General features: G+C 45.5%; 6 protein-coding genes across 6 annotated transcripts; 2 read left to right on the top strand and 4 right to left on the bottom strand.

Moving 5' to 3' along the window:
* Positions 1 to 371: 371 nt before the first annotated feature.
* On the bottom strand, positions 372 to 2021 carry N7529_001019 (Major facilitator superfamily domain general substrate transporter; the record flags this gene model as incomplete). Its single annotated transcript, XM_057236550.1, has 1 exon — positions 372 to 2021. The coding sequence occupies one exon, from the start codon at positions 2019 to 2021 to the stop codon at positions 372 to 374; it is 1650 nt and encodes a 549-aa protein (XP_057103353.1).
* Positions 2022 to 3837: 1816 nt separating this feature from the next.
* On the bottom strand, positions 3838 to 4998 carry N7529_001018 (aldo/keto reductase; the record flags this gene model as incomplete). The annotated part of the gene is made up of 3 exons (XM_057236549.1): positions 3838 to 4250; positions 4307 to 4923; positions 4985 to 4998. The coding sequence occupies 3 exons, from the start codon at positions 4996 to 4998 to the stop codon at positions 3838 to 3840; spliced, it is 1044 nt and encodes a 347-aa protein (XP_057103352.1).
* Positions 4999 to 6136: 1138 nt separating this feature from the next.
* On the bottom strand, positions 6137 to 8331 carry N7529_001017 (alpha,alpha-trehalase; the record flags this gene model as incomplete). Its single annotated transcript, XM_057236548.1, has 4 exons — positions 6137 to 7900; positions 7961 to 8095; positions 8148 to 8223; positions 8294 to 8331. The coding sequence occupies 4 exons, from the start codon at positions 8329 to 8331 to the stop codon at positions 6137 to 6139; spliced, it is 2013 nt and encodes a 670-aa protein (XP_057103351.1).
* Positions 8332 to 11350: 3019 nt separating this feature from the next.
* N7529_001016 (uncharacterized protein) lies at positions 11351 to 11839 on the top strand (the record flags this gene model as incomplete). The annotated part of the gene is given in 3 exon segments (XM_057236547.1): positions 11351 to 11392; positions 11455 to 11703; positions 11723 to 11839. The coding sequence occupies 3 exon segments, from the start codon at positions 11351 to 11353 to the stop codon at positions 11837 to 11839; spliced, it is 408 nt and encodes a 135-aa protein (XP_057103350.1).
* Positions 11840 to 14027: 2188 nt separating this feature from the next.
* On the top strand, positions 14028 to 14520 carry N7529_001015 (uncharacterized protein; the record flags this gene model as incomplete). The annotated part of the gene is made up of 3 exons (XM_057236546.1): positions 14028 to 14193; positions 14260 to 14332; positions 14391 to 14520. 3 exons carry the CDS (start codon positions 14028 to 14030, stop codon positions 14518 to 14520), a joined length of 369 nt encoding a protein of 122 aa, XP_057103349.1.
* A 1821-nt stretch (positions 14521 to 16341) lies between these two features.
* On the bottom strand, positions 16342 to 16761 carry N7529_001014 (uncharacterized protein; the record flags this gene model as incomplete). Its single annotated transcript, XM_057236545.1, has 1 exon — positions 16342 to 16761. One exon carries the CDS (start codon positions 16759 to 16761, stop codon positions 16342 to 16344), a length of 420 nt encoding a protein of 139 aa, XP_057103348.1.
* Positions 16762 to 17693: the final 932 nt, after the last annotated feature.

Below are 17693 nucleotides of genomic sequence, written 5' to 3'. Positions count from 1 at the left end.
ATATCACGAACACGTATACCTCCACCACCAATTATCTTTGTTGTTTTGGCCCATTATTGATTTATATACATAGTCAAAACCTCATAAGAAAGCTGCAATACAGTGAAGCTTAAAAATTCAGAGAAATTGTGTATATGAAGGTATCGATAAAGGCGGATGGGGAGAAGGAGAAGGAAAGGGAGAGAGAGTGAAACAGAGGACTGAACTAGATCCAATAGTATCGTATGGGGGATCATGAGATTCCCTAACAAAGTGTAGAACAGGGAAGGTTGACATCCAAATTGAAATTGTGCCTCATAAAGATTTTCCCTGAAAAGAGAAGGCGTGATGTTCCACTGTTTAACACCCATGTGTTGTTTATTATGTTGGGCTCACGTTATATCTCTGCGATGATCGGCTTCTTCTTGGACTTCACGAGAGAACAGATTAACTGAAGTAGTCGAGAATTTTCTCGCATTTACCTTTCGCTCGAAAAGGATGTCAAGCTCTGCATATGTCCGTCCCTTGGTTTCTGGCAACCGGAAAAAAGTCCAGACAAAGCAAAGAACGCAAGAGCCAGCCCAGAAGAAGCCAGCCTTGGCTTTCCAATTCCAGGCAGTTGGGTTAATCATATAAGGAGTCATGATTCCGCTAACTATAGCACACACGTTGTACCCGTTGCGGGCCAAACTGATGGTTTTGGAACGAAGACGAACGGAAGAAATCTCCGAAACGATAGAGTAACATACTGTCCCGACTGTGACCTGGTAGCAAAAGGAGAAGACCAAGAGCAGTGCGCCCGATGCCCAATACGCGGCACTGTGGTTTGGACCGATTACGCCAGTGACACCGATACCAAACAATAGGATCGACAGAACAAATAAACCCCAAAGATACAATTGGCGACGACCGATATGAATCATGAGTGACCAGGCGAGGAAGACCCCGACAAACCCAATGCCGTACTGTGCCATGGTCAAGTTGAAGGCATTGGAGGTGTCCATCCCAGCTTGCTGGAAGAAATACGTGGAGTTGTTCATCAAAGTTGTACCGCAGATTTGTTGAACGCCCCAAGTAAGACACGCAATTTCAGTTCGACGTAGGTTGTAGCCCCTGAAGCAGTCCAAATATGTCGCACCTTGGCTTGCCTCTTGCTCAAGCTCATTCGTGTAAACCATGACCTCCACAGTTGCATCGATATCGACATCCAAGGCGTTGTCTGCATGTTTAACTGTCAAAGACCGGAGAGCGGACTTTGCCCCTTCTGTGTTGCCGCGTCGGACATACCACCACGGTGAATCTGGCGCAAAGGCAATTCCAACCATCAGGGGAACTGGCCAAACCCATTGCAAGGCATATGGGATACGGTATGACCATTGATCCTCTCTTCCGAGCATCGCTCTCAAAACGCCTGAGGCTAGCAGCTGGCCCATCACCCAGCATATGTTGATATAAGTGGTGAGCAAGCCACGGAGGGCTACAGGACAGACTTCAGAGGCATATGATGCCGGCAGGGTCTGGAAGATGCCCCACGGAATTCCCATCAAGACGCTGCCAACCTGAAGTATCTCGACAGTTGGCGCAAAGAACTGTATTAATATGAACCCAGTGATCAAGGCCAGAGCTGCTAACATTGTCTTACGATAGCCAAATATCTCCGCAACAAATCCATTGAGGAGGAGACCAATGATTTCCCCCGCGGCGGCTCCGTTGTATAGTCCGGACTGCCAGGCAGCGGACACAGAGTACGTGCCGTCAGCCTGAAGCACTCCATATTTCTTTGTCCACGAATCAAATGCGAAAAATGAGGTTATGAGAAGCAGGTCGTAGCCTTCCATAACCACCGTCGTGGACAACAGGATGGACCAGCCAACTGCTTTTGGATAAAGTCGAAAAGCGGTTGACGTTGACATCTCTCGTTCGCGTCGGGTAGCTTTTTGGATCTGATCTACCCGAGTCGCTGTTTCTTTTTGATCGACAATATTCTCGTGGTGTTCGACATCATGAGCCTGTTGGTTTGCCTTATCTGAATTCGGTTCCATCTTCCTTATAGTATGGCTAATGGAAATGAAAAGCAAAAGCTGAACAGCAATTGGCCTTGGTGGGTGACAGAAGTGGAGGGTCCGCTTGAGCGTTACTTGTTAAAAGAAAGATGAATGCATGACTTCGTATCCGTGATGAGATCTTATGGCATTTTGTTTGATGGAGGTGCCTCAGGCCCCCCAGTCCTGCATTTCTGTAGATAGTTGGTGGGAAACTAGAAACCTCTCTCTTGCCATCCCCATCCCTCTCAGCTAGTCTCAATACCCCCATGTTGATCCTATCTCTCTCGTTCTCATATTTTGACCTTGCATGCCAGGATAGACAATTTTGCTCCCAAGTGGCTTGCGAGGCTAACTGGAATAGGTGAATAGCCCAGCTGCAATTTCCACTTTTAGAAAAGAGCATCGGTGCCCATTGAAGTGGAGAAACAATGTAACACAATGTAAGGCTTTAAAGGTATGGGATGAGCGAAAAGTGTTGGGGGAACAGATTCAATTGCTGTGGGGTGAAAAAAATGAGGTTCAAAGGTAAAACCCTTCTTGCCAAGCCTGCCTAGGGACGTGTTCTCCAATTGGAATGACGGTAAATAGAGTTTGGCGATGTTTGATGCTGTGCTTATGATACTGAACCACTTATCCAAAATTCTCAACGCTGTTGACTCCGATATAGACAAAACTTGGAAACTGATTATTCCACTCCGACATTTTAGACATAACGCGCGCATTAATATCCCATACGCATTAATTAAATCGAGTAAAGGAGTGCTGATCCGGGAAAGTGGACCCGGGGGAGTCCCCACACCCCGACTGATGTAAATGATATCTAGGTACTGAATATAACAACTTGAAGATGAGTAAACTATGGGCACATTTGGGACCCGACCTCAGGATGACCTCTGGAGCGGAATGCCCAGGTGCTGCAGTGTATAGTATATGCTATACCACTTTGGGTAAATCAGCGCGCGCATTCACTCCTATACTTAAGACGGTCTTAAGAGGCGAGCCGACGAAACCTGATGTACCTAGTGCTCCAAGGTTGGAAAACTTCCAATTAGAGATCAGAGAATCCCAAGTTCCAAGGTTGACAAGGATGGATGAGGTAAAGCGAGCAACTCTACTCCGCAACTATTACGAAATAACCTTGGAAGCCCTGGAGAGACGCCAATGTACAATATTCCAATGGAGAAAGGCATATTCTAGATCATTACCCCATTAAATATATTTTTAGATAGATTGGCCCGGTGTTGTGAATCCGAGGAGGTTGTTGTCGACTGTTGCGTGCTCATTAACCTACTTTAGCTTATAATTATCGAGCGTGCTGCACAAACCAGTATTCTAAATCTTCTTTACATCTCGACGTTGATTGGAAGATTCTGATAATGCACGACAATGTACGACGCAATTTTGGCTCTTGGGAGAGTGAATACACCTAGAGCTGTGGCTGTCAATGGTACTAGAGTTCTTGCAGCCTTGGTAGCTGTATCTATGAGCTCAATGGGACAAGTGCAAAGCGAGATATTACAATGACCGAGCTTGGCTGCAGACTTTCAGAGCTAATATTTATCAAAAGAACTCAATTCCCTTCACAGAAGTAGATACCTAAGCCGACGCATCAGCGATTGGGAAATTCAAACTAGCGTCATGTCAGAAGCGGGCCAAGGGACTGATTTGCTCTGAGACGTCAAGATAATAGGACAGCATCAAAGGACGATTGCAGAAGACGCGGTTGCAATCTATATATACTACGGAACTTACTAGACTTAATGCGTAGAAAGATAATGTGCTTCATCTAATTTTGTTATCTTGAAGGCTAACCCTAAGAAGTGGTGCGGTCTTGCTGGAACCCCTGTACTGGTTTTGGACGATACGGTTCCTCCAAATACCGAATTTCTTCATCTTTCAACCGCAGATCAACTGCATCGACAAACTCTTGAAGCCGTTCAACCTTGCTGATTCCAACGATAGGTGCGGTAACTTTGGAGGCACTCCACGCGAAGGCGACCTGGGCCATTGTCCATTTCTTCTCCTGGGCGAGAGACTCCACGCGATTGATGATCTCGATGTCAGCTAGATCATTGGCATGACTTTCCATTTTGTCCTTGATCTGCTCAGCCCGCGCGGTGGCTCCATGGATCTGAGATACTGGCCGAGTCAGGGCGCCTGCTGCCAGTGGACCCCATGGAATGAGAGCGACCCCAATCTTTTTGCAGTAGCGGTTCATTTCGCGTTCTAGGTGTTGATAGTTAGCACAAATCGATATCATGGACTAAAAGAAGCGACATTACCTTCCTCCCGATACAAAAGATTATGTTCATTTTGCATGCTAATAAACTGGGTCCACCCATTCTGTCGAGCAATGGTTTGCATTTGTGCAAACTCATGGCTCCACATGCTGCTGGCACCGATATAGCGTACTTTTCCGCTTTGAATGATATCATGAAGAGCTTTCATTACCTCGACAAATGGGGTGTCGTCGAGTCGGTGAATTTGGAGAACATCAATGTACTCGGTTTGTAGTCGCTCTAGACTAGCGTCAACCGCGTGGAACAGGGCAGCACGACTTAGACCTGCTTTGTTCAAATTCCATTGCCGCTTTTTCTCTACCTCGATTTCCTTCTGCTCTGCGGAAACGCCGTCCATAGTGGGGAAAAATGCTTTTGTCATGATGACAATCTCTGATCTGGGTATTCTGAGCTCTTTCATAGCCCGTCCAACTACTCGTTCGGATCCACCGTTCGAGTACATGTCGGCAGTATCCCAGGTGGTGATGCCGGCGTCATATGCAGCCTTCAAGATAGGCAGTGCTGAATCATAGTCGAGGACCCATGGCAGCCATTCTGGGGTACCGTAGGTCATACAACCCAGAATTACCTTAGAGACCTTAAGCCCAGAGTTACCAAGCCTTCAATGAGCGAATAGATTGGATTAGCATGGACTCGTTTGCTTCTTCTTGGGATTCGTACCGGACGTATTGCATATTGTGTGTTTTTTGGACTACCGTTGTGGCCGGAAAAAACTCAATTCGATGGCGAGAGGTCGGCTTTATACCATTCCCGCTGGTCTGAGCTTAGAGTGGTCAGCGAGGGGAGTTGCAAATATATTATAGTAGCCTGGGTCTCATGAGCAACTAGAATCCAAATTCGTCGATTTTTGTGTATTTCATTATTTGTACCAGTTTAATGCGCTTCTCTGTCCTCTTTCCATTTTGAGCCTAAGATTGTGGATCCTTCTACGACCCACAGTACTCTGTATATTTACTGAAAACGTAAATTAGGATAGGCTGGTTAGGCTACCACAATTTAGTATCTCATAGCACGAGGTGCTTTGGATCAAAAACAATACAGTGAGGTTCAACCCCAGCCATTTTCCTAAGCGGGAACACAATTTCCCAACAGATCTAGTAAGTCGTTCACAATCTCGACTATATCGATGATGTGATAGGTTGAAATTTTAGAGTTGAAAATCTGACTCATTAGAAGCGTGTACAAGTGACATGCTGCTATGAATCTATTATTGTACTCCGTACTCCATACTCCGTAAATCGAGTTTTATGCCGAGACCCACAACTTTAGATCAAAATTCCAGAATTTGATTCGCAGGTCAAGTGGAGTGGTCTGAAATTCTGGTGCATATAGGAAACTGCTGGCCGAGATACCTAATTCGGTAAGCCCTATCACTAACCGTCGTATAACAGAATGGAAGCGGCGATGCGGTTCCTTAACCTATTTTAGGGGAAGGCGCATGGCAAAGCTGAAGAAAAGAACGGGGGTTTTCATTCCCCCTATCATTTCTGATGTTGAATATTCCATTTTGCTTTCGGAATGGGGCACCCTGAGTACAAAGATAACTGTATAACTCGGTCCCGGTGGCAATTTCCATTATTATGTAATTCTATTGGCTTCATAATATGAGATTTATGACTTTTATTGCTACTGCTGGATCATTTTATAAATTTTAACCTTGGCATACTTAAGACCTCAGTACCCTGTGAAGAAGTTCGTAAGGAGCGCACACCCCCAAGGCCCTTCGCATATGAGTGTTCATTAGCTCTAGACCGCAAAGATAACTGGCATTTGCCCATCCAAAGCTGTTATAGTAAGATGTGTTAGATAAATCTAAATTGCAAGAGTCGTAAAGGAGACATACCCTTCGCGTGAAACACCACGGAAATCAGCCCCTTGATTGCCATACTCTGCGTCCACCTTATGAGGACCGGTCGGCTGAGTAACGTCATATTTCTCAACGACAACGCCGTTAAACTCAACAAAAGCTTTCGTCATCATGAACAACCATTTGTAGGCTAAGCGCTGCGCCTGGTCATTGTAGCCGTAGTTGATCAGGCCGGTCCAAGCCATGATTTGATGGGGGGCCCATCCATAAGGATAATCCCATTGACGATTCGGGCGATCTAGAGTAATTTGACCACGCGAAGCCTCTGTGCAAGCTGCCAAGCCTCCGTGATTCTCAAATTTGCACAGCGTTTTCTCGACCACTAAGGCTGCTTGTCGAGGACTTGCTGACTGTGCCCAGAGAGGCCACAGGGTTGTCACACTTTCGTAAGGCATCTGCTGACCAGTCTTGACGTTGTAATCTAAGAATATCGCCTTATCCTCATTCCACAAATACTTGTCCATCTGCATCTTCCGGAAACTTGCGCGGCGATCCCATGTTGCCGAAGATTCAACAGTGCCTAGTATGGAAGCGGACTGAGCAGAAATTGGGAGCTCATCCGCAAAGTATGTGCGAATTATGAAGGAAATATCCACCTCATATTTGTAGAGAAGTGAGTTGAGGTCTACAGTGACCAGGTCCGCGCAGACGTCTTCCAAACGATAAGTAGTATCGTGTCCAGACTCGCGCAAGGAACGATCATGCAGGAAGTACTCGTCCAAAGCCGGCTCAACAATCTCACCGTAGTTATAGGCATGTATGAAATCTTCCATCGAGAGCTGGTATTTGTCGGCATATGGTTGTAGCAAGTTGGCAAAGTGCGACTTTTCAGTTTCTGGGGGCACACCGAGGCCCTCTGCCTGGTACCGAGATAAGCCAGTGATTGGATCAAGCCGAGGACTGGCGGTCCAAACGGTATTATACTCCTTAATAGCGGACAAAGTAGCCGTACGCAAAAGGTCAAGGGCTCCTGATTCATGCTTGATCATCTCGTATGTCTTCAGAACCATGTCCGTCAAAAAGGGTGGCTGTGAACGGCCCAGGTAGTAGGTTCGGTTCGCATTGAAAATCTTTCCGTAGTGTTCAATGCAGAAACAGAAATTCAGGATGGTAGATCGAGCAAGGTCTTGTCGACCACTACGAAGTAGGCCCAAAACGATGAAATAACTGTCCCAACCGTAAAGTTCGTTGAACCGAGCACCTGGAACAAGGAAAGGAAGCCCACGAAATTCCTCCTGGTTTGTTGCGGGATTGACGAATCTCTCAACTGCTAAAGCAAGTAGCCCTGGGGCGTCATTGAGGTTGCGCACATATTCTGGCGTGATTTTTTCAGGTAGAAAAATTACATCCAGATCAGCTTCCGGGTGTTTCTGGGAGAAGTGTGAATAGTATTGGAATTGCTCAGGTGCGCCCCGTGGAATGTACAATCGCCCTTGGGGCTTTCGTGTCCAATCTTTGGGGTCTCGTGCCACCTGAGATATGTTGGAGGTATCGATACGCCGAGTAAGGTTATTCCAGAAACAAGTTTGAATGAGTCTCGATAGTCTCGCGACGGGATTTTCATGCAAAGATCTGGTATCTAAAACTGTAAAAGACCTTGCAGAATTTGCCAGCAGGGTCAATTCTTGCAAAAGGTTTGACAGAGGATACGTCCCTCGTAGCTCGTAACGACGGAATCCGCTTGATGTGACAGATCCGAGAAACATAACCTGTGCCTACGTTCAGCTATATGGACCATGAGGGAGCAATTAAAGTCTGGTCTCATATACCTTGGGACCTTTGTCCTCCACAGTAATCTTGCAATCTTTATCCGTATCCTCTTGCTGTAGAAGGTTCTGTAATGTTTCCTGTATGGGAACGAGAAACTTTTTCGGGTTCCACAAGGCTATTTCTATTGAGCGGAGCTGCTCAGTTACCCATCTTCCGGCATTTTTGAGGGATATTGGGACCAAGTACCACTTCTACTTCGACATCGCCCGCCAATTTTCTCTGCTTGATGCTCTCTCTGGGGACCGTCGGCTCCGCGATAAGGCTATATGGCGTTCATAATAGGGTCAGCTTTAAATCAATGTAGAATCGAAAAGGCGACTGCGCTAACTCACACCATGGACAGAATACCGTCTCCCCTGTCTTTGCTCATTGGTGACAGCCACATTGCCTTGAGAATGAGACATCGGATCTTTATTTCTCTAGTGAGGGTGATCTAGTCACAGAGTCAGTCCGGGTTATGGCGAAAGTATATTGTGAAGTTGTGTGAAAATAGGATGTGTCAAGGAACACCAAATTGCTTTATATAGTTGTTTTTATGTAAGCTGGAAAGCCTTTTCAGAATGTGTCTGAGTGCTTCCAAGCCTTAAGGCGAGTAGCTGGGAAATTCTGGGAGATGAGCGATATGGGTCATGTAGATTCTAACCACAGCCAGCCGATCGAAGGGATACCCTATTTTGCATTTTGGCGCTCGGTGAAGGTATCAAATAAGAGGTCATATATAGTTTGATAAATGGAGAGGACGTATGCGTCTACAGATCGAAGTGGATTATTACGCTGGGTGTGGATTCGGATCCTGAATAGCTGATAATTGCGATTAAACTCCGATCCCATTTAGGCAGAACCGGGCGCCATTGCAATAGTCAACTAGTCTCAATAGGGTAAATGGATGCACTATAATGGTTTGCGGAGGACTATGTGGTCTGCTAATTTGAGTCATCTGTTGGGATTTACCGACTATTACCCGAAGGTTTTCGTATGAATGTTCTCCGTCAGCTCCGTAACTCTTACGATTTCATTTTTTCTTGGTCAAAACTATCGAACACGGAAGCTATTTGGATCCTTTTGTTTACGAATATGATGAAAGGCTGCGAGAACAGGGGTCAGCAGAAGTATAATTGTAATAGATATAGCATGCTTTGAAAGAGAGTTCGTGAACTAAATCTCAGTGTACGAGCAGTGAAACTGATTCCAATTCACCCTGTAACGTCGAGTTGGCAGACGAGAATGAGCGAGGATATGTAAGATGAAATATCAAAAGCGGGTCTTTTTTATATCTCCTTTTGGATTTCTAGCGTACAGCAGAACAATATATGTATTGTCTCCATCTCCACGGCAAATAATCTCCTCAGGCCTGCTATGCAGGCACACAACGTAGGAAAGTACGCAGCTACCGGTAATCACATTTGTCAACAACGAGTCTCGGCAAGTCTCTTTAGAACTCTTACCTATATCTTTCACAATCACCCTAGGACAATGTTCTCGCCACTTTTTTGTTGAAGGCGCCCAGAGAATTGGTCGCGCAGAACTGAAATATATTTTGGCCAACCCCGGCAAGCAAGGGCTGTAAGTGACATTCTCAGTGGCCACAGGGTTATTTTTTTCTTAAAAAAAAAAAGACTGAAAAAACAAAAACATACAACAGTGAGGATTCGCTGGTGGTCACCCACCCAACTACTAACTCACCGGCGTGTGGCTTAAGTACGGCTGAGCGGACGGGAAGCCCTGTTTTCCACACCCTATGGTCGTATGTGCTCATCTTTGCATTGATTTGGGTCATGTACGTACCCAGATGTCAAACAAGTGCAAAAGTGTGCATGGATAGGGTGAAAGTGATCTTAAAAGGGGTCAATGCCATCCGAAATAGTCATCGGGATAGAATTAATCTTTTACTTTTCAAGGCTTATTGTTTGACAAAACGTTTTGCAGTGCACATTAAAACGTTGGGGGAGCTGAGGCTATATTTGAAAGCAGCGCCTATGGTCACGTATCAAAAATATATATTCGACATTGCCAAGCCTTTAACAATACGCTTTGCACTACACCTTAAAACATGGAAAGTGCTGAGGCTAAAGTTGAAAGCGGCGTCTATAAACACGTATTAAAAATATAGGCTCTGTGTTTTTGTACAAATCCATTCATGCGTGAAACCTCCCGGCCATTTGGTGCCAGCTGGTGCAGTCTCTCCCAGGAAGGCTTCCACATTTCCGTTTCCATAAATCTGAGCCGTGCCAAGATGTTTAATGCCGTAATTTGACAGGATATCAAAAGAATGCTGAATCACACTTTTCTCCAAAAATCCCATGACAAGGTCTGTGTGGCCCGCAGTTCCAATGATAATGTTTATGTGCGACATGTCCTGAGATACTTTTGTAGGAGGGTTTCGTTGCAATGCAGTGATTGTGCCGGTGTATTGTAATAATTAAAACACTGTCTGAGACGAAAGGTGGGAGATATTTAAAGAATCTTGGTATTTGTATCACTTAACTTGATAGAATGGAACGCTGATAACTTGGAATTAAGGATCGGCAATGCTTTGCAAGCTAGGAAATACGTTGAAGAGGTTTTAGCTAGCAAATATGAGTAAACTTCAAGGCATTTCACAGGTATTGTGGGTCCTTCAGGACAAACCCTGCTGACGAAGCGTTCTGAAGCCATCTTCTGGTCACCATAGTCGATCGTCGTTTCGTGTGACTAATTGTAGACTCTGCTAGAATTCACTTTTGACCCGGCTTATGCACCACGATACGACCGAGATTTGGGGCTTGCGAACTCTTACCAAAGGGCAATAGCAATGCGCTGTGGATCTTGTTTTGAACAGAAAAGCTTCATGGCCGTCTATCGGCCACCGGATTCCCCAAGCTTTTACCCTTATGGGGCCGACGGGGCCGACGGGGCCGATGTAAGCACTTTCGGAGTTTGTTAAGACAGATAATTGAAGGCTCCGCTGCTCAGCCTAACCGGATAATGTACTTCTATTTGCAGAAGCAGCCACGGGCTGGATTTGCGGGGCCGATGGTTCCAAAATAACTATCATGTCGGTCCCGCCACTATTCCAACGTAATCGAGCTGTAACCCTTCCTTTTGGCTTCGCGTTACTGACCTTGTAAGTGACTTCCTCGCAAAAATAGCAAGGAATGCATCAGTGCCCTCTGTAATGTGATAGAGAAGTGGAGAAACACAAGTGATCCCCAAATCAGCTGAAGTCGCCCGTCGGACGTACTTACAAAAGGTTGGTTACGTAGGGAGATAGGTCCCGCCTTTCTTGGTAACTCTATTTACCATATATATGGATTGTGGAGCAATATTTATATTCCAGTATAACAGCATGTTTTCACAGGCATGATTTTCAACTTGATATTTAAGTCCACCATCCTTCGTCGCTCGCCAAGATGCCTACCCCGACAGACAATGTAGCACTCAACACGCCTGACGTAATAAGACCCTACCCCACCCCCCGAAGCTTTTCAAATGTCACTGGTTAATATCCTTACAGCCAGAGCACCTTCCTGACAAAGTCGGTGGACCTACGACTACCGGAACGGTCGGCTGCACATTTAAGTACCAATACCCTACCGGTCCACAGTATCGCATTAGCTTTAGCAAGAAATTGGTTTACTTCACGGTGCCTGCCCTCTCAGATGGAACCACGGTGCTTGCACTTCCCTATCAACAGCGGGAGGTCCGTCCCAATCTGTTTTTGGTGCATTGGATTGGACCCGGAAGACAGGGACATGTAGCCCTGGTATTTTGACATAGAGCAGAAAAGGATGGACTGTGTGGCATTGATGCCAGCCGGGCTATACGAGCTTTTCGATCGTGCGGAGTTTAACGAGGTTTACGAGAATGGGAAGTCAGCATTATACGCACAATACGAGTGAGCGATGAGATAGGGTCAAACATATCTGATAGCGGATAAGCAGAAGTGATGATAGATCACCTGGACATAAGGCTATAGCCAGGTAACAAGCGCCAAATTTTTTGAACTTGTTATAGGAAGGGATCTCTATTTGTATCTTAAGTTATAAAATAGAAAATATTGGCTCACATGTCCTAGGAACGTGACATAAAATCGAGCGAATAATGGTTTTTACCTAGCACGTAGGATGTTTCGGAATAGATCATGCTACATCTACAATCAATGACGACAATCCTGAAGGCTGTTGAATATAGGACTAGAGATGAAGGCTTCTAAGCAGTGATCGTGGTCCATCTTTTTGTACGATCACTTTTCATCATGGTTTTTACCACCATTCTCGCATAAACCGACACATCGAGAACACATCAGGGCTTTCAGTGTTCCTCAAAAATTCTGACAAGAATAAAGATATGAGTCTTCCCGTGTGACATCCTTCATATTATCCTCGCTGTCGCGTATAAAATTCTTAACAATAGCCATCATATTGTTTTTTCGCTTTCATAACGTACAATCTATAAGTATCCTAGCACGAAACCCGCAAGTTCATGCAAGGATACAGGGAAAGATGACCCAAATCGTTGGAAATACCTCAACTCTGCTGCTGCACATCTAGTTCGGCTATGCAAGACTTCATTTCCAGAGACTATAAATAATCTTCACCCATGCTGGTCTACCGGACTGATTCTTTCTCTGGTACCAGAAAAATGAGCGAAGATGAGATACAAAAGTCTATATCAACGTAAGAGGTTTCGCTTCAGCAACTGCTATTTGGCTGTGGACACTAGAATCACTTACCATCGAGGGCAGCTCGATGGAGCACCTCAAGAGCCATGCCCCCTGCCATCTGAAAACAAGATCTTCTCCTTCTGCAAGTCTGCATTGTCGCAAAACGTTTTCAAGACGGTGCGGTCTCCCAAAATCTCCATTATCGCTCATCTGACACAGTAATTTTGAGGAATAGCTTGAAAGACCCAAAGCAACGCACGCGCAGTTTTCAGGTGAATTGAGCAAGTGAGCACTGTTAGCCTGCAGTTGGATTTGACCCATGTATCATACCATGGCATACAGCATACTTTGCTACAGTCATTCCCGAAATCGTCTTGACATGAACACACTTGATCACTCTTTACTGGTCCCTCTGCCAAGTCCTTCGCACAGCTCGATTAAGAACTAGGAGCGGAATCCGTTATTATCTTCTTTAACAAGGCCCTTATCTTTTCTAAATGCAAACTTAGGGATAACATTGCCGCTTATTAGTCTGGTAAGTTATTATTGAAATAAGATCGTAATATATCTTAGCTAAAAGCATCACAAAAACCCACTAGTCCATTTTTTGATAGGAGATATATATGTTTTGATAAGCATTATAATCTTTTGATGAATGATAGGCTCTAAATTCAGCAATCTAATGCGAGAACAAAAGTGTTCAGCATTTGACGACGTTCCTTATGAAGCATAGGGTCATATTCCGTAATCACAGTGTGAGGCGTGTTGAATTCATCGCAAAATGGAGCGCACTTGGGGAACGGGTTAGACTAATTACAAGTAATTTTATATAAGTTGACAAGACTGATGTAGAGCTCATTGGGTCCGATGCGTAGGGCCTGGGTATCTGCTAATGAAATTAGGATTCATATAAAGGCAATAGCTAAGGCGGTGAAATTTGCATATAGGGCAAGCTTGACTTTTGAGCCGATGGAACCAACAGACTGCCGTAGGCGGGACATGTGGGGTTCCGACGGGGCAATAAGAAATAGTGAATATTTGCGGGGGTAGAAATGCCTCTTTTGCCATAATGAAAAGTAGTGCGAGCATAGAGATCTTGGTATTTCTTAGGGGCTTCAGCCGATCTCTGACCTTCCGAAGTCTCACCCCGGCGAAGCCTTTTTCACCGAGACTATATAAAGGTTTATCGACCCTGCCTACTCGGAAAGACATTCACCTCCACTAGGCTATTAAAAACCTTCACTTGTGATTAAGACATTATGCGGGTTGCAGTACTTGGCCCCAAGGGACAATGCGGGCAATGTGTCGTCGACGAACTTCTATATAGGGGCCATTCAGTGGTTGGTATATCCCGATCACCGCCAACAACATGGCCCAAAGCAGGACATTTTGAGTCTGTTGCAGTTGATTTCAGCGATAAAAAAATGTTTAGCACCATTCTATCTGAAGGAAATTTTGATGCAGTTGTCTCTGCGTTTGGTCCTCCGTTGCACAACCTCAAGGACGTCTATCGAGTGGGAGTTGAAGGACACAATAACATCAAGATGGCAGTTTTGCAGTCTTCTTATCGCGGTCCATTGATTATAATCGGTAAATTGCTTCATCTTTGGCAAAGCTATCTGAGATCGTGCCTTCTGATCTCGAGGTGTTTTATAGGTGGCGCAGGCTCTCTGTACTACAAGAAAGGGGTACAGCTGTGCGACGATGATCATTTTGCATACAACCACTGGTAAGTATCAAGGTCTATTATTTTTTCGAGGAGTTAACCAAGACGAACGGATTTTCAGGTATGAGTGGCCCGATGTTCACTTGGATTACATGGCGACACGCATGTTCGATCATGGCCAGTGTGGATTTGGGACGTTTATCCGCGGATTCAAATGGGCTAGAAGCAATTACAAGAACCCCGGCTGTTAGTAAATGCGTCTCTGTTAATGATTTTTTTCATGGCTGACAAATTTTATGATTGAATGACTGAAGGGCTCTCTTGGATGACCAGGCCATTTGCATGGTACTTATTGCGAACAGGAAAGAACACCCTCACAGATCCGGATGCGCTCGGCCTCATCCTCTGTTCTCGAATAGCTTTAACTATGTGGGAAGGAGTTAGAGAGACAAAATGGAGCTTCTTATCTCCCCCCTGGCAGCTGCGTGATAAAGGTGATATCTCAGCATTATTAAACTACTCCCAACTGACAACATGAAGGCATCAGGACCGGTCAGTATAATCTCTTTGTGGATGACTCTGCTGGATCGGCGGAAGCCGGCATCCATAATGGTATTTACAATGAAGACATGGCCGTGGCTATCGTCGACGAAGTTGAAAACAAAAAATTGATCCACAAGCATTGGACATGCACTGGACCGGTTAGCTTGAAGGAGTGGTAACTTTGCTCAATAATCCAATCCAATGTGTTCATCTGGACATGACATTAGGCAAGTCTTCTTAACAGTGTACTTGCTTACATGGTGTCAAACTCGCCCCTGAGCCTACAAATGCCTAGCTCGATGGATAAAACCTAGCGTAGCACATATAAATGGAGTCTAGCAGAATTTTTTCCTCGTAACATGATGAGAATTGAGTTGACTACCGCGATATCGTGAGTCCTAGCGTCTTTAGTCACTTATTGGATAGCAAGGATGATTGTTGACCGAGCTTAGTCTTGGGGTTCGCGAAGGCTTGGAAAGCTGAGCCCAGCCGAAATACTGTAGCCGAGGATGTTTGCTTTTCTGGTTCGTACGCCCGCTTGAAATTGACACTGTTGATGATTTTGATGGCATGTAAAATCCCTTTAAGACTACCCCAAGAAATGACAAGGAATCATGTCACCAAGAGACAGGATAAAAGCTTCGACAGCATGAAGCGCGGCATTAGGATGTGCAGCTTACATTTCATACCTCGCGCCTCATTAACATACATCTGTTTACGCTCATTCTCAATTTATGTCGTTCCATGTCGTAGTGTCTAAATAAAGACTATTCAACATCCTGACTCGCAATATAAAACATTGGATAAAAGAACACTTACCTATGTCGCCATAACTATCGAAGATTTGTCTTAGGGGACAGCGAAAGAAGAACTATTAGAACAGAAGTATCATTGCGGGAGAAGGACGGATCGTGGAAGCTCCTCACCTTCTCTCTGCGTGACTAAACTAGCTCGGTCTATCTGATAAGGTGACTATGTCTCAACATCTTGATTCAAGTAGGTCTCCCTCCTCTTGTCAAGGGTTTGTGCCAACACGATGCTGGAATTTGTAAAGTATGTGGTATGCTGTACGCAACTAGTTTTGCGCTTTTTTTGCCTTAGTCTCCTCATAGCAGCGTCTGGCAATATTTCAGCCGTCAAAGGTCTATTCTCGTACGGTGGAGGTCGTGTGTTTGAATCCGCGTGCGACTAGGGCTTACAAGAAATTCAGAGGACGACCATACCCTAAACACCATAGGGTCCCCCGTTCCCTGGTTTACGCTTGGGGACCTACGTGCCCATACTACTAAGATGATCATGTCTCGCATGCGCCTACGCGAAAATAGAGGGTACGCGAAGAGTTACCGATACGCCTGCGCCAAATTAGAGGGTACGGTACCCTGCTTAGCGAGGGTATGCGAAGAGATACCTGTACGCCTGCTTAGCGAGGGCATGGGGACATGCCCCTCAGAAAGGAGGGGATAATTGTAACGGCGTGGTGCTGTTGACACTGTGCGCACTAAGTAGTATATGTATCGGTCCCAGGCATGTCAGCATGACGGCTCACATAGTGGTCTTTTTGGCCTAGTTGGTAGTGTGTGTTGACCTGAGTGCATGCTCTCACAATATGTCCAGTTGGTGAACTCCACCACCAATTGTTGGCGATGTTGTTCCAGGAGCTCCTCGGGTACTGAGGCAGGGTAGTAGATGCACAAATTGGCGTCAAATCCTCCGGCTCGGGGCCGGAACTGGTGCAAAACGTTGCCAATAACTGCTCCATTGTCGAGATATCTATGCCCACTCAGTTTGATAGAAAAGTCATCGTAAAGGTCTCGTTGTTGCCAGGGGGTATTGGGTGGCTGAAACTCAATCTGGAACCGAGTGATATATTCACCGAGGTTCTCGATGACCCTTTCGTTGACCTTCTCGTCTGATACCACAAGATGATGCTCAGGCTGCGCAGAAAGCATGTGGGAAACATCCTTCTGGCAAACTCCACGGAATCAGGGAAAAAATTCGTCTGCTTCCAAACCCTGGATTTCCAACTGCACCCGCGCGGGCTTGAATTCACCATTCGCGTTGTTTGCAACAGCTTCACGCCAAAATAAATCTGCCTCTTCGATGTCCGGCTGGTGAAGCTTTTCCGTGGCTTCAAAGCCTAGGCGGGTCTTGATTCGGTGCAAAGCACGGCGAGCGAAGCGCAATTCCTACTCATCCGCTGTTCCTGGGAACGGGTTGGTCCAAAGGCAACCTTAGCAGAGAAGCCATCCTGGTTTGCGATAGCGGCGAAGACCTTTTTTTTGGAGGATGTTATTGGATTTAGTTCAGGAGGAATAATGTGAGAAGGTTGAAGTCAATATTAAGTAGCATTGTGGGAGCACAACCTCGCTTCTTACACTTCTAAGACCCAACCAGCTCTATATTTTATCATCACTATCAAGTTTCTCCGGTCTAAACTCAGGGTCGAGAGCCGATCTCTACTTATATTCCGGATATATCCCAATACAACGCGGACGGGATCGACACGTCGAATGCGCCGTCCTCGATTTTGCGGCCTCGTCGGCCCCGACGGCCCCACGCAAGCACAAATCATGCGCAACGGAAAAGGAAAGGGGTTTATGTAGCTTCGTAGATCAATTCATTCAATTTCAGCAAAGTTGACGGAGTTAATGAGCCCCATCCGCCAAAGCCTTTCTTTATTGGCAGTTGAGAGGCGCTTTCGGTGTTAAGCCATCGCCGAAAACTCAAAGACGAAAGCTTTGGTATGAGCGATGGTATAAAAAACTATGGAACTGCATAAATGGGCTGGGAATTGGCATTCTCAACCTACATCTTCATTCACGTTAGACACGGACCCGCTTTGAATATAAAATACCTTCCACCTCGAGGTCGAAGCTCCTTA

Source organism: Penicillium soppii, assembly GCF_028829465.1.
Source record: "Penicillium soppii strain IBT 18220 chromosome Unknown utg000001l, whole genome shotgun sequence".
Classification (NCBI taxonomy): Eukaryota; Fungi; Ascomycota; class Eurotiomycetes; order Eurotiales; family Aspergillaceae; genus Penicillium; species Penicillium soppii.
Note: the sequence above shows the minus strand (reverse complement) of the source record. Positions and strands in the feature narration are given on the sequence as shown.